This window comes from Citrus sinensis, chromosome 4 (genome assembly GCF_022201045.2).
Source record: "Citrus sinensis cultivar Valencia sweet orange chromosome 4, DVS_A1.0, whole genome shotgun sequence".
NCBI classification, from domain to species: domain Eukaryota; kingdom Viridiplantae; phylum Streptophyta; class Magnoliopsida; order Sapindales; family Rutaceae; genus Citrus; species Citrus sinensis.
The window spans coordinates 26157094-26182760 of record NC_068559.1 but is presented as its reverse complement, the minus strand read 5'-3'; the positions used below and the strand labels follow the sequence as shown (position 1 = coordinate 26182760).

General features: G+C 35.9%; 4 protein-coding genes and 1 long non-coding RNA gene across 8 annotated transcripts; 2 read left to right on the top strand and 3 right to left on the bottom strand.

The window, feature by feature from the left end:
- The first annotated feature begins 3585 nt into the window (after window positions 1-3585).
- LOC102616219 (uncharacterized) lies at window positions 3586-10037 on the top strand. 2 transcript variants are annotated; one of them, XR_008054321.1, is made up of 3 exons: window positions 3586-4190; window positions 5264-9707; window positions 9832-10037. XR_008054321.1 is itself a non-coding variant. In XM_006483890.4 (2 exons), the coding sequence occupies exons 1-2, from the start codon at window positions 4110-4112 to the stop codon at window positions 6359-6361; spliced, it is 1179 nt and encodes a 392-aa protein (XP_006483953.1). In that variant the 5' UTR covers window positions 3586-4109; the 3' UTR covers window positions 6362-10037. The 2 variants fall into 2 exon arrangements, 1 of the variants encoding a protein (XP_006483953.1); XM_006483890.4 differs by having other exon boundaries at window positions 5264-10037.
- Window positions 10038-11017: 980 nt separating this feature from the next.
- Window positions 11018-12738, bottom strand: LOC102616511 (hypothetical protein). The gene has a single exon (XM_006483891.4). The coding sequence runs from the start codon at window positions 11834-11836 to the stop codon at window positions 11378-11380; it is 459 nt and encodes a 152-aa protein (XP_006483954.1). The 5' UTR covers window positions 11837-12738; the 3' UTR covers window positions 11018-11377.
- A 752-nt stretch (window positions 12739-13490) lies between these two features.
- On the bottom strand, window positions 13491-18524 carry LOC102616998 (hypothetical protein). Of its 2 annotated transcripts, none has more exons than XM_006483892.4 (15): window positions 18114-18524; window positions 17148-17262; window positions 16930-17041; window positions 16635-16787; window positions 15487-15591; window positions 15244-15327; window positions 15053-15168; window positions 14823-14924; window positions 14628-14741; window positions 14479-14535; window positions 14329-14395; window positions 14175-14228; window positions 14007-14081; window positions 13870-13905; window positions 13491-13779 (listed from the first exon to the last, which is right to left on the bottom strand). In XM_006483892.4, exons 2-15 carry the CDS (start codon window positions 17204-17206, stop codon window positions 13666-13668), a joined length of 1248 nt encoding a protein of 415 aa, XP_006483955.1. In that variant the 5' UTR covers window positions 17207-17262; window positions 18114-18524; the 3' UTR covers window positions 13491-13665. The 2 variants fall into 2 exon arrangements, with proteins under 2 accessions (XP_006483955.1, XP_006483956.1); XM_006483893.4 differs by having other exon boundaries at window positions 17148-17259.
- A 1827-nt stretch (window positions 18525-20351) lies between these two features.
- LOC102617508 (chloroplast sensor kinase, chloroplastic) lies at window positions 20352-24602 on the bottom strand. Of its 2 annotated transcripts, none has more exons than XM_015531991.3 (9): window positions 23990-24602; window positions 23726-23887; window positions 23322-23630; window positions 23012-23077; window positions 22790-22858; window positions 22613-22714; window positions 22041-22267; window positions 21613-21886; window positions 20352-21213 (listed from the first exon to the last, which is right to left on the bottom strand). In XM_015531991.3, exons 1-9 carry the CDS (start codon window positions 24404-24406, stop codon window positions 20959-20961), a joined length of 1881 nt encoding a protein of 626 aa, XP_015387477.1. In that variant the 5' UTR covers window positions 24407-24602; the 3' UTR covers window positions 20352-20958. The 2 variants fall into 2 exon arrangements, with proteins under 2 accessions (XP_015387477.1, XP_006483957.1); XM_006483894.4 differs by having other exon boundaries at window positions 20492-21213; window positions 22613-22705; window positions 23990-24601.
- LOC127901932 (uncharacterized) lies at window positions 21177-21761 on the top strand. Its single transcript, XR_008054286.1, has 2 exons — window positions 21177-21321; window positions 21479-21761. It is a non-coding gene; the product is annotated as an uncharacterized LOC127901932 (long non-coding RNA).
- Window positions 24603-25667: the final 1065 nt, after the last annotated feature.

Genomic DNA, 25667 nt, shown 5'->3' with positions numbered 1-25667 from the left:
TGGAATTTTTATTAATTTTTTTATTAATTATGATTCTAAATTTATTTAATTAATTAAATAATTAAAGGCATTTATATTGACAACATCAAACAACCGTACGATTAGTAAAAAAAAAATTGATACTCATGAAAGTTTGGATGTATTTTAAAGGGTTCAATTAGTTTTATCAAATAATAAGGCTTTGGCTCTTTTTTTTCTCAAATAGGAAGTATCGAACAAAAAATATTATTTATATCTAAACCGAATAACTGATTAAATTGTACTTTGTACATAAGTTTATATATTGATGATATACGCGGAGAAATCTTGTGCACTGAAATACCACCATAATATTGTATAGTTCTCTATTGAAAACTAGACATCTTGTGCGTTAATTTAGAAGCGGTCCATGTGGTGACATGGATTTGAAGAGCCTGAGCCTCCATATCGTATCTCAGTCAAATTACTTAACAGATGATGTGCCGCGTAATTTCTGTTTCTTTTCTTCGAAATAAAGAGAGAGAGAGAGAGAGAGTTGTATTATTTTTGCCATTTTAAGAGGGTTGAACTGAAATTTGAATTCTTCGACGGCAAGTTTTCTGTTCCGACTGGGGAAGTTGAAACTTCATTCATGTGCTGCTGGGTTTCGTTCGGTCGGTCCACGACCGCATTTAAAATCTCATCTTTCCTTTTTGTCTCTGTAATTAAATTAAAACCTCTTCGACTGGCAACTTCTTTGTTATTTTATTTGTTTATCTCTGTGTTTGACTGGCTGTGTTTAGTTTATGCATTAATGGGTTGCTTCCTCCTAATTCTAAAGTCAATGCAGACTGAAATGATTGTTTCATTTTTACAATATTTGAATGTTCCTCTGTTATTCTCGAAAGTCTAGGTATGGAAAAATAAATAAAATATTATATGGGTCTGGTTTAAGCATTAATGATCGATATGATCCTGAATGTATTTTAACAATATTTATACCATTGTTCAGTTTAATTGTCCCCTCGAACTCTTAATAAGACTTGTTATGGTGAATGTCTGAATGATTGTTATGGTTTATACTCTCTCTGCTTGGAACTTTGGAATCTATCAACCACCCACATTTTGAGCAAATCCTTCGACTACATCTTTGTTAAACTATATATATATATGTTACTTCGATTAAGCTGAATTAACATTAATTTATCTAAAAAAAGAATATGAAAGGAAAGAAATGCGTGATCACTAAATAAGATAAATAATTCAAATTATAATCACTAAATAAGATATTTGTTAGCGAAATAGTTAATTGACAAAAGTCCATCAATAATATTAAAGATAAGTTTTAATAATATTATCTTGAGTTGATGAAAATAACCCAAAAAAATAATTGTTGAGACTTACTAAGATATCATCAAATTTAATTTCAATGACTTAAGATTTAGAGAAATGTTTCATAGGATTAAGCAACTAATTATAGTATGACTTTTTGAGTTTAATTGCTACCATAATTATTTTTGGGTGGGGGATTGGGTTTAAACTTTATGTTTATTTTCTTAAATTTTGATTAAAGAATCATATTAATTGGCACTTGGTCAATATCAAGTGCCATCATAATAGAGGGAATGTGTTGGTTAGATATCACCTTTAAAACATATTATTTAACTATGTTCAATTAATCTTAAAATAATGAGATGAACATCTTTAACGGCTCATTTGAGATTTTTTTTTAAGTTTAAAAGTAATTTTGAAAATTAATTTTAATGTTAGGTAAAATTTTAAAAATATATAGATAATATATATTTAAAATTTATTTAATATTATATCCACTTCAATCATTTGTATTATTATAATAGTTTAATTGGAAGGATTTACTAAACATATATGATTGTTTTTAAAATTCACAATACTTTTAAAAATAAATTTTACTAAATTTTTAATTGATTATTTCACAATTTATTATTTCTAATGCATAGCCAGCAACAATTATATTAAAAGTTACAACACTACTAAACTGGCCTTAAGCTATGCTCCATTGACCCTTAAGCTATGATATATTTTTAATAATATCAACTTTTCATTGTAGTGTTAAGGAATTATATTACTTTTTAAAATATATATATATATTTGATATGGGAGTAATAAAAATTATATTTTTGTACGTACTTATAGTCATGACGAATATTAGATTAACATAAACTTGATAATGAATTGAGAATGTCCTAATGTTGGATAACGTAGAGTGTTAAACTCAAACGTTATTAGTAATTTAAAGGAAAAAAGAAAAAGAAAAGCAAATCACATGGCCTATCCTGAAATAAAGGGAAAAAAAAAAACAAATGGAGAATCAACAATGTGAAATAAACGTAGTTAAAAATTGTGAAAACAAGAATGTATTGGACAATTTGTGTCATGGTAATTTTATGGTATAATAAGCAATGATTAAAAGTTAAAACCATGTGCTTTGTTCATAAAAATTGTCGTAACCCGACCCCTTAGTTAGTGGTCCACAATGAAATAAATTAAAATTAAAAAAAAGAAGAAGCTAAAATCACATAACATGTTCATGGTAGGACCCATATTCCCTCAAAACGCCGTCTCATATTTTCGCCAAGGCAAACCGATTGGTTATTGGTCCCCCTTGCGACCTGGTTCCTAACTTCCCAATCATAGACTTGAATGTGTCAAACTAACGTCTATTGATTTTTTCTCAATAAAAGATTTAATTTCCCGTAGGGCATTTGATTCTAAAATTTTAACTTTTCAATAGATAGACCCACGCTAAATAATCCGATATAAGAAAAATTATGTTCTTGAACATCTATATACCCGTTTTGAAATTTCATTAAACGAATTGACTTATATGTAATAGTAATATTATGAACATCAATATTCCAATTATTATAGAAACAACACGTGTTCTTTCAATTTTAATTTTCTTAAGTTAATGATTTATGAATTTTTTTTTTCTAAAATTATTTTTAAAAGTGAACACGTCTCTCAAATAATTTGTAAAGTGAATTCGACTTATTTGTATTGCAAGTGCAACACTAAACAAAAATCTTTATGCGTTTATCTTTTTATTTATGAAAATTCTTAATTTTAATTTTTGAATGGTGAATCTCATAAATAAATTCTTTTAAAGTATAATCTCATAAACAATTTGGATCTACTAGGAAGTTAGAATTTTCGTTCTTTTTTTTGGTTGACAAAAATTATCCCATGTGAATTTTAATTTATTCCAATACGTAGTAATTGAGTAATTCAAAACGAGTTCAAACCGAATCCAACAAGATAAAAGTCCGGAAAGCAAGCACAAGGGTGCCATGTGTCGCCGCGACGAGTAATTTAACAAGACAAGAAAACTTGGAATCAAATTTAATGTTAAAAAACGAACCCGGTTTTTGCAAAAGACTTGTTGTCAGCAAATCAAGAAAGACACGACATGGGGTTGTCTTGAGCCAGTCAATAGACGCGTGGGGACCGGGCCCGGCCCAACCCAACGTTCCAACCCGTACCCTCAATCCTTAATTACTAAAAAGACCGTTGCTTATGCCACCAGCCTGTGCATAAGGCATGGGTATTTCCGTCGACCAGGGAAAAAGAAATTGAAATATTTAACAGACAAAGAAGCAGTGGAAAGTTGAGGTACAAGACAAGACAAGAGAAACGGCTCGCTCTCTCGCTCGCTCTTCTTGTTACAAATTCTTTACAACTGCCACCCATTAACAGAGAGGCCACAGCCTTTCATTTTTTCTTTTCTTTTAATTATTTTTTGGGGGCTAATTATTGGTAATTACTTCTTGTTGGGGGGCTTCGATATTAATAATTTAGATTGACGCCACTCCATTAATCGCTTATTTTAGCAATTCTTAGACACCCCTCGTTCTCTCTCTCTATCTCTTGGATTGGGAGGTTCGAGGGATCGACTGGTGGAGTTAAAGATTTGAACTTTTTTGTGTTTGTTCCCGATTTGACCTCCGGATTGTAGAAGAAGAGAAGAGGGCCAGAGGGGTTTGAGAAGGAAGAAGAGGCAGAGTTGGGGACAGGGGGCATTTTGGTCATTACGGGAGCCGATCTGTTCGTGATTATCGAAGACGAAAGGAAGGAGAAAAAAAAAAAGAACAAAACATACGAAAGGAAGAAGAAGAATGTGGTGGATGATGACGAATGAAGGCGGTCATTACTGTTCTAAAAAGAGCGATGATATTTGCGGCAATGTTTGTGGCCAGGTATTTTTCAATTTTCTTTTCTTTTTTTAAAGTTATTTTTTCCTTAAATTTAATTTTCCCCATCTGGGACTTTTGTGAAACCGTGAACCCTCTTCGTCGAGTGCTTGATTCGTTCAGTTTTGTTTGCTGATTTTCCATAAATGATTTCTGGGTATGGAAAAATGTGGGGAAGAAAAAAAAATATTTTTTTTAAATTTTGGATCTAGGTTTTTGGCTACTGTAGACTTAGGCCATAAAAGGCTGGGTTCTGCGTTTTGAATTGTGTCTAATGTGACAATTTATGTGTCTTTGGTCTGATTGCATCACTTTCATCTGATAGAGCCAGGAGCATCAGTTGATTGCAATCTTCAATTTATTTGAAAATTTTGCTTTTTTACAGTGACGTTCATGTTGTGCTAAAATTTTGTTGAAATGTTTGGTTGCTGATTTGATTCTAGTAATTGATGCGTCTGGGTTTGGTTAGTGCTCTGGATTTTTGTTAATCTAGAATTAAAATATGACATACTTTGTTTTTCACTTTTATTTGTATTATTTGCCAAAATATCTGGACTTGATTGCCAAGGGCAGATAGTGAATTTACCTTACCATTAACTTTTGATACTTTGTTTTTTATTTTCCTCTTCCTGATTTATATAATTTTTGCATCTCTTCTTATAAAGCTATCCCTTGGAAATTTGGAAACTTTAGTTGCAATTTGCATATAATATTTTAGTCTCTTCTTATAAAATTATCCGTTGGAAATTTGGCAACTTTGGTTGCAACTTCTTTATTGGTGTAATATCTCCTCATTGAAGAAACAAAAAAAAGAGAAAAAGTTTATGTATTTATACTTTGAAAAAGAAAACAACTTTTAAGCAAGTTTTCTTTACTTTCTATATTCCTTTAAGGGGATTTAACAGAACATTACAGTTCATGCACTTTACTTTTTTTTTTTCTTCCTCCTTACGTCTTAACACAGCCCTGCTTTGTGTACGTGATGAATTATATACGGTCAATTGAACTTTTAGATGTGATCGTGGTATTATATTTGATTATATATGAGTTTGAGTGCTAAGAGTTTACTCTTTATTCAGGAATCAAATCGAGGTCTGAGCATGTCAAGAATCCGCTGCATTATGCGTGGCTTGGATTTGAAGACCTATATATTTCTGTTTGCGCTTGTCCCAACATGTGTTTTTGGCATCTATGTGCATGGGCAGAAGATCTCATACTTCTTGCGGCCACTATGGGAATCCCCGCCCAAACCCTTCCATGAAATCCCTCACTATTATCATGAAAATGTATCAATGGAGAGACTCTGCAAACTTCATGGTTGGGGAATTCGTGAGTACCCAAGACGTGTTTATGATGCAGTTTTGTTCAGCAATGAGTTGGACATTCTTACAATACGCTGGAAGGAGTTGTATCCTTATATAACACAGTTTGTTCTCCTGGAGTCTAATTCGACATTCACTGGAAAACCAAAGCCTCTAGTTTTTTCCGCTCATCGGGATCAGTTCAAATTTGTGGATCCCCGATTGACTTATGGAACTATTGGAGGTAGATTTAAGAAAGGAGAAAACCCGTTTGTTGAGGAGGCATATCAGCGAGTAGCACTGGATCAACTTCTCAAAATTGCTGGTATTACGGATGATGACTTGTTGATAATGTCAGATGTGGATGAGATCCCAAGCAGACACACCATTAATCTATTGAGGTGGTGCGATGACATACCTCCAGTCCTTCATCTTCGGCTTAAGAACTATCTTTATTCTTTTGAGTTTCTTGTGGATAATAACAGCTGGAGAGCTTCAGTACATCGTTATCAGACTGGTAAAACTCGGTATGCACATTATCGCCAGTCAGATGATATCTTGGCAGATGCAGGATGGCACTGTAGCTTTTGCTTCCGCCATATCAGTGAGTTCACATTTAAGATGAAAGCATACAGCCATTTTGACCGAGTTCGATTCTCCTATTTTTTGAATCATAAAAGAATTCAGAAAGTAATCTGCAAAGGAGCCGATTTATTTGATATGCTTCCGGAGGAGTACACTTTCAAGGAAATCATTGGGAAAATGGGACCAGTTCCTCATTCTTTTTCAGCAGTTCATCTGCCATCTTATCTTTTGGAGAATGCGGATAAGTATAAATTTCTTTTGCCTGGAAATTGCTTACGAGAAAGTGGGTGATTTTTTTCAGTTATTTTAGATGCATGTCTTGTAAAGATTAGTCGGAGGTGCTGCTTGTGTGACTCCTCATGAAGAGTTCCATTGAACTATTATGACACTGGTGTTTTACTAACACGGCATGAGATATTTCCAGATGAATTCATTTAATTCCTCGGGAAATGTTTGGAGAGCTGGACAATTAGATGGAACTTTTAGGGTGGATTTTTTTTTGTATATAACTTCTGGATTTGGCTTTTATTCATGTTGGAAGCATATCCATTCACTGAGGGGGGATCTCACTGTAATAGGAGCAGCTAGGTGATTGCAGCCTCACCAGGTTATGCCACTTAGCAATTGTATGACATGTTATCCCCAATATACTCAGAAGTAGATTGAGGTTCTTGCGATATCCCTGCGATGGGAAGTTTTGTTTTGAGACATTTATTTATACGTGTTTCATTTAACTCCCACATGTGCATCGTCTGATTGGTTTTATAGACCATTTATTGATGATAATGTTGACTCCCCCACTCTTGCCACAAAAGAACTTACATGCTGGACCGCTCATAAACTGTTAGTGGCCTTACAGGCAGTGCAGGGGGGCTGCATACACGACGCCATTTACCTTCACACAGTAATGGAATTCGCGCCCGTTTTCACAGGCCCTTAATTTTTCAGTTCAACAAACCTCAGTTTGTTGAATTTCTTCTTAGATGTTCCAGACATCTGCAATTTATGATTTATTTTTTATTAACAAACTTCTTCTTAGATGTTTCAGACATCTGCAATTTATGATTTAATTTTTATTCCCTGTGATGTGAGGTTGTATGGGGTTTAACATTTGTGCGCGAACAAAATCCAAACTAGCTACATAGATCCTTATCGTTTGTGTGAAGGCTTCGACGTGGACGATCCTTAGCACTGCAAACAGTTCGGATGGCCATTTGGCTTCTCAATTACATCTGGAAATAGCTGAGACTCCCACCATCTGCACCAACCAGTTGGTGCTAGGGTTGATCGGCAAATTTCAATTGATGAATTGGTTTTGAATTTGTTCCAGTTATTCAATTTTTGCTTTGCTACGGTGAATGCAGCGTGGACATTTTATAAATAGATGTACCCCATTCGCTTTTACCTGGATTATCCAGGGCCATGCATATTTTGTCAATGGAGAATAAATTCTGAAATGACACTTTAGTCTTTCGGTGCCACTGGTATTGCAATGAGACACAAGAAGACAGCGAAATGAAATATCAAATTTAAACAATGCCGCAAGTGTGGGCATGAGATGCTCTCTCGTCTTATTCTAAACTTAGCTATAAGTAACGCCTGAATTCACAGCAATATGCATAGCAAACAGAAATCTTAGAGCTTTCAAGTACTAAGCAAGAAGCAAGCAACCATGCTTGGAAACGTCAGTTACGGTCCTAATGGCTATGCAATACACGAGGACAGCTATGACATGGAAAATGAATACCGCAACAATTATTCCAGCATGCACATGATGCCTCCTCATTACTCGAAGCAGCATATGACATACAGTTCTGGAACACATGGTGCATATCCAGATGGTGGCTGGAATGTCAAGCCTAAGTACCATAATGCTTGGGATAGCCCATACATGCACCAAAATGGCTGGTCTAGCACCAATGGCTACTGCAGTTATGCCTCAGAAGGCAGGTACCCTGGCATGACTTGTCCTACGATGGCTCCTGGACGTATGCCTAACAGCACGATGGTGAATGCTGAATATGAGACTTACCAAGCAGTTCCTGGGAGAATAAGGATGCAAAACTATGGTGTCCAAAGCGAGAGCTATGATGACTTTGCCAATAGGATGCACAATGACCACCAGAAAGTTGAGTGGAAGAGTCTGTAAAGAAGAGACTGTACTGGAAAATTTCAAACTTCCATCAAAATAAGGCTGCATTTGATGTTTCTGTTTCTGCTGATGTTCTAAAATTAAGGTTGTTGTGTCATAATATGTTGCTTTTGTACTTTAAAAGGGCGTTTCTGCCACCTGCTGAATCAAGTAATACAAATAAGACGCCCTTTAGTTACTAAGAACTTTGGGACTGGCTGAGCTGAGAGTTTTCTTGATACTCCTTTCTTTACTTGCTTTAAGATCTTAAACGGATGGTGCAATTCACCAAAAAAATTAGGATGTTTTGATAAAAGTGTGTTAAAAGTTGAATAAGATTGATAAAGGCTTTGTGAAAGTAACTCAAGCATATTAAACTAGTCTAGTTCTATTAAGTTCAATTCAACAATACTAACAACATATCAACATGACATAAATGTCTGTAAACGGTCTTCGTTTTAGGTTATCACCCATGCCATTTTTAATGTTTGCCAAGATGAGGGAAATTTGCTTAGGGCAATTGAAAACAACAACTTGAATCTAATGATTGTTAAAGCCAGAAAAGGAGGGCATCAGCTGATAGAAAAGTCTATACCCAGTCTTTCTTCGTATTAATCTTGTTTATACAGCTACCTAACTTGCTTATACTGCCAAACTATCCAACTAATGAACTCAGAAATAGGAACACCTACAGTTAAAAGAATTCGACTTCAAAAGGGTTGATGACATGACTGGATACGATTCAAATGCAGGGAATGCTTCTGTTTTGCAAGTTGTGTCTGTAAGATAGATTCTTCACCATTTTTCTTATAAAGACTACCATATTTTATTTTGGATACTAAAGCTACGAATAATGAAAAGATTTGCTTTAAAAATTCCTTATTCCCCAATAATATCAGAACTTGGTTGATCTTTCAGTCCAATTTCTCCTCTCCAGTTTCTTTTGTAGTCCATAAAAGTGGCTGAAATCATCCTTGATCGTGACAAAAGAAATGGTATTAGATTCAACTTTATCATCCAGGAATCATAATGTTAAACTATAAAATGCCGTTGATTGTGCTGGGAAAACAGAAGATACAACACAACTTCAAAACCCCGTATCTGAAGGCAAACAAATTTAAAGTGACCAAAAATGATGTATGGAAATGGAAGCCCTGAGCATCATCGACACGAGCACCATCACGCCAGGCGATATCAAAGCTTTGATTCATCAAACGGTTACCCAGTTTATGGTTCCATGTCAGATGGTTACCCAGTTTATGCTACCACTCTGGAGCCGATGCCATTCCCTGAAGGCCAACATTATCAATATAGTAATCCAACGTTCAACGACTATATGGGGTATGTTCCTGAGGAACCAAGGAGGATTCGTGTAGTAAATTACGAACCTGCTCGCATTCCTGTGCATGCTAAGGTCAACAAGAAGAAGATAGAAGAAAACGTGGATGCAGAGGCTGAGGAATTTATTCAGCATGAGCACAAGAAGTTTCTATTAAGCAAGCAGAGGTCTGAGATGTCTGGACCATATTATTGAGTTGCCCATCACTGATTATATAAAATAAATCGTGGATGCAGAGGCTGAGGAATTTATTCAGCATGAGCACAAGAAGTTTCTATTAAGCAAGCAGAGGTCTGAGCTGTCTGGACCATATTATTGAGTTGCCCATCACTGATTATATACAATAAATCGTGGTTATTTTGTACACTGATACCAATTTCCATGCCGGATAAAGCGTTAGAGCGGCTTGTGTTACGGTTGCTCTTTGCATTTTAAGTTCGATATGTACTAGCCAATAATTTCTTTCAAGTAATTATATCCACGTAGTGTTTGTATTCTATCTGTGTTCTCTCCCAACCCTCACTTCCTGTTCCTTCTGTCACATATATCAAATATAGTTTGAAACTGAATGATTATTGAGAACATGTTGAACCAGCAACAGAATTACTAAATAAACCATAGAAGTCCCTGATAACACAACAGTGGATTGAAGCTTTATTTGTGCAGATTATGGAACTAGGCCACCCCATTGAACAAAAACAGAAAAAGAAATCAATTAGCTTATGCAATCAGTTGCATGATTTGTACTTATTTTGATTCAATAAAGTGCCAAATGACCGATCGTTATCGTGTCCTCAAAAACTTTTCTTTTCTGGTAAAAGGCTCAAAGCTCGACAGGCTTTCGGTTAAAGATCTTTTTCTTTTACTGGTTTGATCCGCGGAGTTTTCAGAATAAGATTTTTCAGATCCAAAATGCCAGCTGAATGGCTGATGCTAATCGCCTAATCCTATGAGAAGGTTTAGGGCCCAGTTTGTGGTCTAAGATCTTCAGTCTATACCTACCTAGTTACATTTATTAGCATCCAATATTGGTAGAACATTTAATTAAACCAAGAACTTGGACCTCTTATTGATCCTCCAGCTTCTAGTTTGTTGTGGATTATTTTTCAAGCCCGAGTCAGGTTCTTTGAAAAAGGTCTAACCTTTAAGCTAGTTTGTTGTGGAATCCACTTATGTGTGATGGTTTGTGTGTTATTCATTCCCAATTGATCATTTCTGCTAAGAAATGAGAACCAGAACATGAGTGAATAGCTGGCCTTTTGCATAAGAGTGACAATTGACAAAGTTTGGCAGCATGATTCCAGATAATGTTTCCAGAAGATTATTTTTGACAAATGGAGACTTCATCAAAACGAGGTTTCCATCTTTACGCAAAACAAAAAAGAAAGGGGGGTAAAGAAAAAAAGGTACGGGCCCATCAACAGCCTTAAAAAGCCACCCAAAAATGGCAGCTTTTTAAGAGTCTTTCAATACCATATCATTGCTATTTCCAAATACTATTACCCAATAGCATGTTTTTCTCTCAAGGATTAAACTTGCTAATAGAAGAAGGAACTCAAGACGAAGAATTTTTAAAACTGCTTCAATCCCTTCATCTTGTACCAATAATACACGATAATGTTAACGTACAGAAACATAGCAATGCAAAAGCAAGCTTGTCACATAACATTTCCCTAATTTTGAGCAAAAATCAAACCTGAAGCCTGAAGGGAGAAAAAGAGACAAAGAAAACGTACAACCAAAAATATAGAAGGACTAGTATTGTATCTTCTAAAAAGTGAAAACCTGCATTAAAAAAGCTGAACCCACCCACTAAGTAACCAAAAGCTTCTCCAATCTAGAGAATAGATCGACAAAGAGGGCAAGTACTATGCTTGTTGTCGAACCATTTGTCCAAACAACCTCTGTGGAAGAAATGCTTGCAAGACAACTCACTCACCTCCTCATCAGATTGGAATCTACTTAAACACACACAACATTCCATTGCAGCTGAACAGGAGGTGCTGCCACCATTACTTCTTGCAACAGTACTACTAGAACTGGACCTGCTGTCACACAAAGACTTGAACTGGGTTACTGATATTCTCCTCTCTCTTGCATTATCATCTTCTGAGTTAGAACTAATGAATCCATCTGATTCATCCTCGACATTTGAAGAAGAAGAATCACTAGCAGCTCCCATCCCTTGAAGCAAAGATCTCACCATGTTCTTCAGCAAAGCCACAGACAAAACTGTGTTCATTACCAGTCCCGGTAGCAACCCCTCAGCTGCACTAGGGAAATTTGAGAGACCCATGTTATAAAATTCAAAATTTATCTTCTTTGTTTTCAAGAAGCCAGAAAGCAAAACACTTTTTTTCTTCTAAAACTTGGCGCAATAACTATTCTTGCTAAGAGTTTTAGAAGAAGAATTGGCTTTTGGCTCTGGCTAGAGACAACAACAGTGAGAAGACAAAGAAGCAAGCAATTTGCTTCCACTTCCACATAACAGTTTCAACAACATAAACCCAACTTGGGCTTTCGAAGGATGATATATATAACACGGGCAGACGGGCACGGGCTCATCCTAACCACTAGACTGCTTAACCCTGGTTAAATATCTTAACCATGGTGGGGCCAGTCGGTTATATACGTGGCGACAAGTGTAAAATTTTGTGAAAGATTTGTGATTCGATGACCGAATAGTGATATGATAATCGAACATTCAACAAGAGTGAAAGAAAATAAAATTGGGCGGTTGTGCTGCCTTTTCACGGGAACATGAAGGGTAACTTCCACGAACCACGTGTCTCTAAGGCACTAATACTTTCTGAGAGCTAATGAGGCGATGCCTTGTGGCAGTGACCTTCCAGCTTTGCGCCTTGTCAAGAAGTTTCTTGAATCTTTTGATTCCCGGAGCCTCGTATGATTTTTGTGAAGCCTTCGCTTTTTGCTGTCCCTGTTTTGAACCTGTTAATTCAATGTGCTGCCGTCTAAGATGGGTGGTCCCCTCTGAGGATGAAATCAAACGGTTCAAATCTAACATCTAACCCATCGAAGCAGCAAGACCATTTTGATCAAAGAAATGACACTGATAGTTTGAGGGTTTTGCCTAATAAGCAGCTAGATTCCCACAATTTAATAAACTCTTAACGTTGGAGGCGGAAAAGGGGAAAAAAGAAGACATCATCATCATATTCACTTAGAGCAGACCCTGAGAGTCGGGCGTGCCTTTCTCTTATGGTTTTGTGCGCATTGACATCTCTCTGCGGGTCATATTATTTGACTAGTTTTCTTGTAAGCGTGTAGAACACCGTGCAAGGAAAATGTACAAGGCATCATTTTAATTACACGCCCAATACATAAAAGTCAAAAGGAATAACGAAGAAACGTGAACGCGGGCTTGAAAATCAACATGGCAACAACACATCACAAAATTAACGTTTAACCTGTAGCTTTCAACAAAAGCGAGAACACGACAGCAAGAGGTATCTTTAACAAGCACGAAGACAAAATTACCGTTTTTGTCCGCTTTAACGTTAACATTGGCCGGATTGTCATTGTGGTAAGGAATCATGGGAAGAAGCTTTTACGAGTCGGTCGATCTTTTCAAAATCTGAGAACTTTTTCCCTATCATCTGAAATTATGGCGCGGTAAACAACTCCTCCACCCCAAACGTGTGGGCAAAATTACATCCACGGAGGCACCTATGGCGCCAGGAACTTTCTTGATAAATATGTGGAGCTTGTTGACGGTGTGCAGAGAGACAAAATTCTGGTCCCGTTCACGAAGGCATGTGAATGCCTGGACCTTTTCTGTTTCCGTTTGTGTCAAGAAACGCGTCACGTATCTTGTCTAGCATTGGAAGAGACAAGGTGTGCGAAAGATAATTCAAGGGAAGCAAGGATAGAGCATTCAACATTGAAATGAAGGAATGATATGAACAGAATGACTGAAATCTCAGCAGAACTTGAGGTGGAAAACTGGGTGATCATTTTCTTTTCATACCATAAATCTAATAATTGTTAATTAAAAAAAAAATTATTACATTGAGAAATTGGATTCTACCAATATACGTAAAACCCTAAAGCACTGTACTGAATGGCGGTCATTGTGTACGGTCAGCCTCTTTACATTGATGTTCCCTAATGAGCTGAGGAATCCGTAGTATCAGCTCCCAGTGCCTGAAAATATGCTTTTTCAGCATTTGCCATCCGACCCTGAAACATGGTCCATTCCTTTTTACATCTCTCCCTTACCTGGCATTGGCATAGAAGAAAATTAGTTCATTGTAAGCGTCGGCGTGCGTGCAATAATAAAAAAATTATTTAAGAAAGGATTTCACATACTCCTTGCCATGGTGCTTTCCCATCTTTCGACTCTCCCTACAGAAAAAATAAGTGGTGTAAGTATTTCATTCCAGCATACACAAATTTTAAAATGACATAGATGGACTTATTGGTAGCCAATTATTTATTCCAATTACCTGGTTCCCAAGGGACGGAACAGTTTGATGAACAATCCATTGAGAATCTACCACACCTATCTTCTCATGTGCAGGCTGTTTTTCAAGAGATTCACGTTAAGCATTTCAGCAATAGCAAATGATCACAGAGAGAGTGATAATCAAAGACAGATGAGACAGGTCACTAACCTCTACACATTTTCTGAGGGCAAAATCAAGGCCCCACCCATGGACCAAGTCATTCTGAAATCACCACGAAAAAATAATAATAACTAAGCAATGGGATGGAAAAATAATTGAGGACCAGTTAAGGCTTTAAATGAATAAGCAAAATCCTTTATACCTGAATCATATGCCAAACACAACGCCAAGCGTCTCGCGAAAACACGGGTGCCATGATCTCTACAAATCTGCGTGCAATAACTCATCCAGTTATAAGATGTCAGCGAACTAATCAATGCATATCCAAAAATAATATCAAAGCTTATCATACGCGGCACAGGGAGGTAGATGTGGGTTAGAGCACCAGCCTGGTTTCTCCTCAGTTTCTCTAATGAATTCAGCAAACAAAGAAAAATTGTTACTTAAATCATTCAATAAACCAGACTAGATGAATTTTGGTAATAATCCCACAATTCTTACTTGTGAACTTCACGATCACCTCTTCTTTTTGTCATCTGCCATGTTAATCCTTTGTTTGGTTCCAAACCAGGTTGCGAAATCTCCAAACCATGCTTCCGCACTAGTTTTATGTATCTGAAATTAAACAAAAGGTGTGTCACGAAATGAATATACTGAAACAGGACAATCAATTAAAGCTATGGGTTTATCACTCACTCTTCGGCATTGAAATGCTCAACGCCAAGGTCTTCATCCCAGATAAATATGTAGTCATATGATGCCACAATGTCAGGATGCAAAAACCGCTTCGCATACCACCTAGGACAAATGCAAAAACATAAGATTGAACTAACAGATAATAAATATGTTATATTCAAGCTTACCAGCAAAAGTAGATATAATATTCATGATTTAAAATGAAATAGAAGATAATAATAGATAGTTACCATTTAGTTTGCTTCCGAACACTCACATGGATAGCCCGTTTCGACCACTCAAACTCATTCCATTCAGTTGTGCGGCCATCATAATGAAAGAGAACAATTGTAAAGTTGTCTGAAAACTGTTTGGAACAGATATTAGTGACACAAAGATGCACACAAAGAAAGAAAATGGTGGGAGGAAAGCAGAAACCAACCTTTTTAATTGCTGCATTAATATTATTTTTCTGGTCATAACCAACAGTGAAGGTGACAAGATACTTTGGTTGGCTGGTCAAGTCCTGCAATAGCAGACTTCATCAGATATGTTGTTGCCAGCAAACAATAACAATTTAGAAATACCAAGAGGTTGCCAATGGTGTCTTCATTAAAGCATTCACCCAGGACTAGAAAAAAACAACGCAACATTATATTGCTCATGAAAGTGGTCAGATACACACCTCATTAGGATTACCCCACAATCTGCGCAAGTAAAAATCTGATTCAGCTCTAACAATCTTTGGTGGTAGTCTTTCTGCACCTCGAGGATTTGTAGGAACCCAAATCTGTGCCAGAATAAAAAAGGAAACACAAAATGCAAGCTCAAATAAATTGACAAGGAACAACAAATTCTTAAGAGTTTGTAATCAGCGTTGGACACGAATATTAAATAAGAACAATATTATCAACTCTGATGCAAAGAGAGCATACCAAAAAGGTATGGATGTGGAAACTAAGTATAGAACACTCGAAACAGGACTTTTAAGATTATCCACACTTATGCCAACAATGAAACAAATAAATGATGGCCTAACTTAAGTACCACATAGCTCATGCATTTAAGCTCAGTAATATAGAGTACCTAAAAGGAGCCACCTTATCAACAACTACAGGTAAGATCAAAGTACAATTTCTTTACTCAGTAATTACCAATACAGGCATGTCCAGATTTTTTTCATCCATTTCAGCCACTTATAATACTGCTCTGATCAATTATGTAGAATTTTTGTACCAAATAATAGAAAAATCAAGAAGAACCCAGCAATCAACCTCCTTTGGAAAGGCAGAGAAAACCTTGGCAAGAAATAGGAGAAAACAAGAACCAATTTGACGATGGAACTGCCAACAAAATTTACATACAAGCTTCAAAAAATTATTATTAGCATATCTGATTCCCTAATCTTGACCTCCTAAGGTCTACAATTGTCTGAAGACTGAGATGCAGGAACAAGACTGAAAGCTGGGTCTCTTAAACTTATTCAGTAAATCCCTTTTCACAACCGCTTAATTGTCTATTTGTCTATTATATGCTTTTTCAATCTTTCCTACTTTTATCATATTTGTGAAGCTGCAAACCACCATAGCAAGCAGTGTTTAAAGCCCTTTCCAACCTGAAGAAACTATCTATTTGGAAAACAGAGCAGGGATCTCCAATGTGTGTTTATTGACAATAATTGCAATAAACTCTTTAATAGTCAAGAAATTAAGAAACTGGTCACAAAACAAAATTATGAAGTAACCATACTGGCAATAAGCTCCCCAATTAAACAATTTAGCCATGTAAAATCTGTTGTTCTAGATAAAAAAAACCATGGATAGGTGGCATTACCTTTGATGTATCATTCAAAACTTGAGCTCGAGTTGAGCTGCCATTATTACGGTTCAAAGGATTAAAGACATTCAAAAATCTTTGGGTTGAAAGACCTGATCTTTGGTCCTCAACATATTCCACGGTAGGAAGAAGGCTGGATGGGAGAGTCAACTGCCAGAATTGAGAAACAGTGTGAATGTTCCATCATCTAGTTAAAAATAAAAAGTACAAATATAATGAAGGGCATTCTTATAAGCATATCTCTGAATAAAAACAAAAGTGCAAATATCAAATAAAAATCAACTTTAGGTACCTTAGTTAGTGACAGTGTTGGAAAAGATACTCCTATGAAAAACCCAAAAACCACTCCAACGAATGTTGTTACTATCAGCCTCATACTCTCATTTGTTTTTCTATTAATCGAACTGCAGCAAACAGAAATTATATAGTGTTATCAAATCTAAAACGAGTCAAAAATAAAAATATAAAATAGGGTTCACTATTGTATGAAAGGAATCACAAGTTCAGAACCTGCGAGCAGCAGTTCCCATTTTATTTAAAATCTTCTGATTTTCACAACTTCTGAGCATTGCTTTGACAGTCCATAAAACAGACACAGATCCTTGTGGAAGCAAAACAGGACCTGCTGTATTCAATACATTGTTACAAGAAAAGAGGTCTATTAAGAAACATTAACTCACAAATCCAGAGAAACATCTATTGCAACAACATGAAACCGGAAAATGGTGCTCACTATTGACAAAACAATGTTACTACTCTACTAGCCACAATCTAAGATGATAAAAGAAAGAAATCGAGAACTTCCCCCTTTTCAATGTCTTCACAAGGTAATCCTATGCGGTAATGTATTAACTCTGTGGCATAATCACAATCTCACATCCCCATTGTCAAATATATACACACATGCAAGAACAAAGATTTTGAAACGAAATCAATAAATTTGCAGCTATTCCTGAAAACACGAAATGAACCAAGCAAGCATGTGCTTCCGACACATAATCCTCTACAAGAAACTAAATTCATCGAATCATAACAAATGTTCCATTTGATTGAATAAACAATCATACCAAAAATCCCGTTCAAACCCTCAACTTACCATGTTCCCATTTTTCACTAAAAATCAAAACTTTTATTTAAATCAACAAAAGCCCAAATACCCAGATTAGACAAACAACTGACCTTTGCTTACATTCAAAGACACAAAGAATTACACGACCACAAACATAAACCTAAGTATTAAGTTACTTCTGAAGATTTTTTTTTTTTAAAAGAGAATAATAATATATTTTTTTCGCCCCAAAAAAAACACAGTTAACATAAGAACCGGAAAAAAAAAAACCAATTAAGAAAAAAACAGAAAACTTTAGCAGCATACGAGCGATGCCGATCAATAAAGCTACCAGCTTTTGAACTGATTTTTAGTTGTAGAATTACTTAAAAAGCAGAAAAATAAAAAGAGAGTGAACATGTAAATACCTGCAAAACGAAAAAACCGTGCAACAAGTGTGACAAGATCTGGTGAGCAGAAAACGATCAAACTTAAAAATCACAAGAAACCCACTTGCCGTGATCGCCCCTGTTCTCTATTAAACGTGAGCAAAGGTGAAGATTTTATAGCTATTTGTATTTTTCAAGTCAAAGTTGGGCAAACAATAATGAGATCGAGCGAATTTGGAAATGTATCTGAATGATTTTTTTTTTTTCCCCTGATTTTGAGGGATATATCAAAGTTAGGTGTTTGTGTTTTGTTGAGAATGCTATAGATTTTCGCGAGAGAATTTTTGAAAAATAGAAAAAGAATAATCAGAATTTGTTTTTATTTATAATTTTCACTGCAAGAGAAAGGTGAAGTACAACTCACAAAAAGGCTTTTTGCCTTGGTAACTGGGTTTTTGTTCCATTGTTTTGTAATTTTTCTAATTTGTAATTGGATTGATTTGATTTGGTGATAACACTTGGCAGATGCATATTGCTGCGGCCACTTTGTGATGCTCGAAGGAAATAACCGCTGATATGACTTGACATCTGCCTGCGTGCGTGCGTTTTTATATCGTGAATTACTTTAGCGTCGAATTTTCAATTAGTGTTTGATTTGCGTTGTAATTTGGATTGTGGCACTCTCCATTCCATATGGAGAAGTGGGAAAGGCCTCAAACTTCAAATACAATTAAATTAAATTAAATTTGTAAAGATAAACAAGGTTTAGTGAAATTTTTGACAACAAACGCATTTTCAAATATAATTAATTAGCTTCCGAAAAATAAAAAGGAAAAAAAAAGAAAGACATAATTAATTAAGCAAGTCCTTGAAAAGTGAAAAACGAGTGGCTAAAAGCAGCTAGCTTAATAGCTATGTAGATCTACAAAGGGGGCCGGTGACCATGACAGAGTAGCTGTTCAACTTCAAATCCGGTTGGCTGTGTATATGGTCTATTGAAGGAAGAATGGACCCAAATTGCTTTATCAATTTGGCAGTACAAAAAATTTGAGATTGGTCCGGCAAATTAAATTCAATCCGTGCACGCTTTGTAAAATTTGTAACTCGGTTTGCCTTCACTCATGGCAACATTTTCTTAACCAAATGACCAGGAATAAAAAGCAGTAGATAGATCTCTTCCTATAAGGTGAACAAAATTCAATCCAAAAATTCCGACGCCGTGATGTCGATGTGTTAAAGAGAAAAAGACCCCCCGATCAATGACTTAAGAAAATATGGGACGATATTGACTTAATAGTTAAGTAGTATAAATAGTCACCCGCCAATTATGATGGTGTGCATTTTACATTTTCAATGTGATTACGCTGATAATATTTAGCATTTTTCTTGCAATAGAGCATATGTCATACTTTCACCTTTTTTTTTTTTTTTTTTTTTGTGAGTACATTTCCTAATTATAAAATTCCAACGTGGCTTGTCGCATTGCACGTCAAAGAAAATATTGTTAAATAAAATCTTTAAAAAAGAGAGAGAGAGAGAGAATTCAAAGAGGGTGGACTTTGACGGCTGAGTGGTGATCACGATGACATGAGTACGTAACAGCGTCGAACCTTTTGAAACGTTAACAAGAGAGGAGATGAAGCCGCCCTCAATCTTGCTTGGGGTTGTTCTATTGGCTATTAAATGGCGGCCATTCTGGTAACCTACAAGACGGGGCATGCAATCAATGGCACTAGAATTGACATTACAAGTTGATAGTAATTATTTTTTCTTGGAACAACTAGAATTGTTGTTTGTTTAATTATTATTTCCTAAAAATACTTTTGTTGCCCCGACCCGACGAGACACGTGGCACCTAACTCATGCTTAAGATTTCGGAATACTGATGTAGTCGGTTGTTGTTGGTTTGGTTGTGTGTGGTTGACTTGTGGAGGAATTACGTATGGATTCCTTCATCAAATCAAATCAAGTCTTTGACGCGTCCCACTGTTTTGTTTGGCTACTAAACACCGAGGCGGTGGGTCGGGCTGCACCATGTTCTCCTTCTTACGTAGGTCTCTTGACTTGACCCTGACGTTGATGACTCATATTTTCAATTATTCTTCGTATGTACATTATGATTTTTATTTCCATCCCATTAAAAATAAACAACATGTCATTCTCTATCTTATTCCATACAAAAAAAAAATGTTAAAGAGTAGAATCAAATATACATAACTCGTCCTGAATTTCAATAAATAATTTTTTTTTTGCGGATTAAAATATCTTTTTTTGACGTAAGACACAATTAATTGAGTTTAATTAAACTATTGCATGGAACAATTTAAGTCATAGTCGTTCACAAATTATTTACGACCTTGTGTTTAATTTGCCCTCGGTTTCTCTGAACAAGTAACTAATTCTATCATTGCCGAAACTTAAGGCAAGAAACCAGCTCCCTCTTCTCTCTCGGTTTTAACCGACTTTTAATTATTTGCGTGAAACATGGAATGTGAACCAGTCCATTCGGTCCACGCAATAGCACGGCAACAAATACTAAACTGAAAGCCCAGCATCTAACAGGCCAGCCTCGTGGCCCGTTCAAGTTGTCCAAAACCTGAACAAAGCCCAAAGACAACAATAATTGTTCAAATGCTACATCTTCTTTCCTCAACCTTCTTTTATCTACAAGTATGATCCAGCTGCAACGGCAACTCATCTACTCACAGGGCTTTAATGCTTTAAAAATCCTAACCCTTCATTACCTACACCTTGCCTTTACAGCAGCTAAAATACAAGCAATCTGTACAGAATCTCATTGAATTTCAGACAATAATCTACCAACCTGCTTTTGTCAGGATTTTTTCTGTTGAATGGAAAAATCTGAATGCAGTTCCATTTTTAGCTAAGTCTCATTTGATTTGCCATTAAGATCAGATAGTGGAGCCAGAGAAGGAAGCCAGAGTTCTACATGAGTTCCCCCAGATCCAAGGGCAGCATCTGTCTTCCATGGTGATATCACACGGACAACACAGCCATAGCTCTCAAGTAGCTCCCGAGCTACTGTCAACCCAGCAACAAAGTTCCACGTCATATTGTCTTCAACCATGTTTTCCGAGGACAGTTCTGATCCAAATGGAGTGAGTGAGTGCATCTGCGTCTGCAGCATACATGTCCAACAACAAAATAAATTCATAACACGACAAACTGGATATGATAAAGGCAATGGGGGTTATAGCAATGTCTGCCTGGATATTTAATAAGCAAGGTACTCTTAACTCAGAATCCCATGTCTAAAAAAGTGGATTAGATGCTAGAATCTTTTATGATTCCCGAATCTCTTGCAACAGCGTAACATTATACCATAAGTTTTGAGTTCCTCAGACCATGACATGATATTCTTTTGACTGTCGAGTATTAAAAAGGGACACACAATTCACAGCTTCCAAGGACAAAGGAGAAATATGTTCAAAGCATGCAACAACAGAGTTCTCAACTTCTAATCCAATATTGGGGTGAGGTGGGGAGGGGAATTAGCAGCAAAGTTCGCTATTATTACCATATAGTGCATGTCTGGTCCATCATCATCAATTACTACTAAAGCACCACCAGCTGGAGCTGCAGCAGACACAATTTCAACCTTACCCCCAACTTGGGTACGCAACAGTGCACCCTCAATCAAATTGCTCAGAGCCTGACGTAGAGCAGGTTCTTCTACTGCAACTAGCAAAGATTGCGAAAGTTCGCTTAGTTCCACCTGTCGTTGCTGCATGTGGGCAAGAGGCCTCACAGCCTCAACCAAATCTCCCAACACATCAGAAACATTGCACGGTCTTCCTGACATGAATGAAGAGAATAAGCGAACGAGAAATTTCCAAATTTGAGATGAGGTGAATCAAATGAACACTGTTAAATTATTTTGCATACCTTGAAATCGAATTACGCTAGGCAATGAAATTGAAAATATCAAGAAAAGTTAAAGCATACCTAATTCCATTTTGTTTCAAAGGAGCAAGGGCCAGAGGTGGCATGGGCATTTCTAAATCCTTGGCAGGTGTATCCAGTGATAATGGTTTGCAGGAATTTTGCAACTTATTGCCAGAATTCTCTCTTGAAAAGTTATTAGATAATTGAGACCTGATTGACTCTGGATGGGAATACGCTGAATTGTTCATTTTCTTCAGTGTTTCTTCATTATAGCGCACAATATTAGCCTAATAAGTATAAAAAACAATATCAGATGTACAATCTTCAACCCAAATGGTAGCAAAAAATCAATGTTACAAAGGGAAGTTGTTTAAAGTTAGCTTTCAAATTCCAACTTCATAAATAATCTCATAAGAAGCTTGTATTGTATGTAATAAACGGAAAAGAAAAAGCCTGGTAAAGTAGAGATCTATGCGGCTACGCCCAAACAACAGGAAAAGTAAATGAGAAAAAAAAAAAGAAAAGATTATAATATCATTTCATGACAGCAAAAAACAAATCTGAGTAGAATGCTGAAAAAGAAGTCAAAGTGAAGGACTGTATTTAGAAGTCTGTGTGTGCAGTTCTAATACCTTTGTCAAAAAAACAGCATCCTGGAGCTCTTGAAGGGTACCTCTCAAACGATCACCTTGGACCATAATATCTTCAACAATGTCATAAGATATCTGCAAGAACTATTTTATACTTAAACTTTTCAAACAGAAAAAGAAAATTAGAAGGGGAATCCCAGGTCACTTAAGTGCGCAAACCTCGCTTCTCTTCATATGAAGGGATAACATTTTACTTAAAGTCTGAATGCTGGACAGTGGACCGCGAATCTGAGAAAAGTTTAATTACAGGAGAATAAGTTTACTAAACAAATACAACCTTCTCCCCCCCAACCCCCACACCAAAAAAAAAAAAAAAAACACCAAAAACCAAAAATAAATAAATAAATAAATAGGTGCACAACAGTTTGAGAATCAGCTTACCTGCTCAACCAGATTACTCATCCTGGCATTATTTTGCCATGAAGATTGTTGAAGTAACATCGATTTCTGGGGAGAAAATAGCAAGCAAATTGTAAATGAACTGATACAGTCAAAATTGCATTTCAATATGGTTGATAGGCTTAGTAGTGTGCAAATTAGCTACAAGCATGAGGAAGTTCAAATATCATATGCTAAGACTGCCAGGGCGGCACGCATCATAGCAAGAACTAAGCTAAATGCATCAAGTTTCAAGTAGCATATATGAGAGATTGAAGATATGCTCATTCTAATAGCAACCCAACCCATATACCTGATCCATTACATAGGCCATGGCAAGAGACCTACATATATTAATGGCATTCAGTCTCTGGTCAGCACTAAACTTGTACACTCTCATTCTCTCATGATCAAAACTCTCAATTGCATGAGATTCTGTATCGAAGCTGGGAGGGAACGCATAGACTTCCTCTGATGACTGAAACCCAATAGCAGCATCGGGCTCTTCAGTCCCGCACATTTGCAATTCCATCAGTGGCAGCTCCGCAACCAAGAACCCCACAACAAATGGGTGCTTCACCATAGGGAACACCACCGCTCTCTGCTCAGGCACGACTTGAACCTAAAATTCAAATTCAACAATTAAAATAAAGATTAACAAAATCTTATTGAATTTGACAAAGTTAGTTATAACTAATAACTAGTAGTAAGTCCAACTTGTTGGCTAGAAAGTGCAGCTTCAGCAGCACGTAATCCAGCGGGCATGTTGAAATTGCCAACTAATACAACAATGTCCGTTGCGTTCACACCAGGATAGCTAACCACTCTACGCAGCTCTAACCTGTCCATTACATAACTGCCAGCCGGTCTCACATAAACCTGTAAAGAAGGAAAATTGGAAATTGAATGAAGGAAACAAAACAAAACAAAACAAAAAAGGATAAAAAAGAAAGAGGCGAATGAATGAGAGAGGAAGCGGACCGAGAGGACGGCGTCGGGATCGACGATTCTTCGAAAGAGGTGAAGTTGCTCGACGCAGAGTCGCTGAAAATCGGGACTGGGGAGGACTAAGTTGCATCTTTTCTGATCAGTCTCGATCGTCTGGAGGAACTCGATGGGAGATGTCGAGGTTCTACGGATAGCGGAAGCGACGGCGGAAGCTGAGGAGACCATGGGGGACCCAGCAGCAGGAGGCTCGTCATCGTTGGAGAGCGTGCGAGTCACGTGACGGAGGGAGGTGCCGTTGCTGGAGAGAGATTTAGGGGAGGTGGTGAGTGGCTTGGGGTTGAGTGAGGCGCAGAATTTGGGATGATAATTGGGGCAAAAGAGGAGACAGCATGTGTGGTCTTTAGAGAGTGGAGTTTTGGGAGTGACTGCGGTCGCAGAGAGGAGCAGCATTCTTATTAAATTATTATCTCTCTATTCTTCTAATTCTATGCGCCACTAAGTAACACAACAAAGCGAAAAGCAAAGGTAACAACAGACTTAACAGTTCGTGTCTCCGATGAAAACTGTGCGGCTGGTTTTCAACTTCAATTTCATTCATACAACTCGTCAACTCCCTCGTTTAATCGGCGTCCTGTCATATCTCTTTCCTAAGTTTTAAATATTATTCAAACGAATTACATATAAATTATAATTATAAATAACGTCATCTCGTAACGTCACGTGGAACATAAACTTTCTGTTTGATATAATTTTTTAAATAAAATTTATTTTTTTTAAAAAAAAATTATTAGTAAGTTTTTTACAAGCAGAATTTTTACTAAAAAAATTTGGTTATTTAATTATCAATTGAAACTTTTATTGAAAATGATAAAATTATATTAGTAGACAAGTCATTTAAAGTTATGTTATGAATAAATACAATAAGAATATGAAATAAAGAAATAATATTTTAGATATTTTAATATTTTAAAAAAATTTCAACATCGACTCCTAAGAGCCGAAAATTTAAACTTTTACTAATAAAGGCAAAATAATTTATTTAATATTCAAAAATTTTACTTAAAAAACAACCAAACAACATAAGAAAAAGAAAAAGAAAAATAACTCATGAGATTAAATAAATACTTATGGTCATTAAATAAGTCATACCAAACAGACGCAAAAGAGAAATTGTTCAAAATTTCTTCTCAAAATTCAAAACCAAGGGTTGTTTGTTTTTATATCTGAAGTTTTAATTTACCTTAATTTAAGATGTTTTAATATATACCTTATTTGTTTTTTGTATTGGAGTGTTATTATAAGACATTTTTACCTAAGACAAAAAGTAAAGTTTAACTTTTATCTAAATGATAAAATATTTGCAAGGAAAATAATTTTTTTTTCTGACAAATACCTTCATTAAATGTATTTATTTCCTATATAATTATTAGATGTTTTTATTAAATTGCTCATAATCTCAAAATTTCCTTGTTATTAAATATTTAACATACATTCAATTTGAATTTTAAACAAATTCTTTTACTGTTAGATAACAATTTATTTAAACTATAAATATTATTTTAAGTTGTAAAAAAATAATGTTATGAAAATTATTTTTCATAAATTATTTATCAAATGCTTACCATATAAATATTTATAACATACAAAAATTATTGTACTAGATAACACTGTAAATATATACAACTTCAAGTATATATATAATATTTTCAAG

Bases quoted from the DNA above. Each gene is read 5' to 3' on its own strand.
- LOC102616219 (XM_006483890.4), top strand. From the start codon at position 4,110: ATGTGGTGGATGATGACGAATGAAGGCGGTCATTACTGTTCTAAAAAG. The intron at 4,191-5,263 runs GTATTTTTCAAT...CTCTTTATTCAG, and splicing joins GCGGCAATGTTTGTGGCCAG to GAATCAAATCGAGGTCTGAG.
- LOC102616511 (XM_006483891.4), bottom strand. From the start codon at position 11,836: ATGGGTCTCTCAAATTTCCCTAGTGCAGCTGAGGGGTTGCTACCGGGA.
- LOC102616998 (XM_006483892.4), bottom strand. From the start codon at position 17,206: ATGCTCAGAAGTTGTGAAAATCAGAAGATTTTAAATAAAATGGGAACT. The intron at 14,536-14,627 runs GTAAGAATTGTG...TGAATTCATTAG, and splicing joins GGTGATCGTGAAGTTCACAA to AGAAACTGAGGAGAAACCAG. The intron at 14,082-14,174 runs GTTAGTGACCTG...CTTGAAAAACAG, and splicing joins CCCTCAGAAAATGTGTAGAG to CCTGCACATGAGAAGATAGG.
- LOC102617508 (XM_015531991.3), bottom strand. From the start codon at position 24,406: ATGCTGCTCCTCTCTGCGACCGCAGTCACTCCCAAAACTCCACTCTCT. The intron at 23,631-23,725 runs GTTGGACTTACT...TTTGAATTTTAG, and splicing joins CTGCACTTTCTAGCCAACAA to GTTCAAGTCGTGCCTGAGCA. The intron at 21,214-21,612 runs GTAATAATAGCG...TGTATGCTGCAG, and splicing joins GACCAGACATGCACTATATG to ACGCAGATGCACTCACTCAC.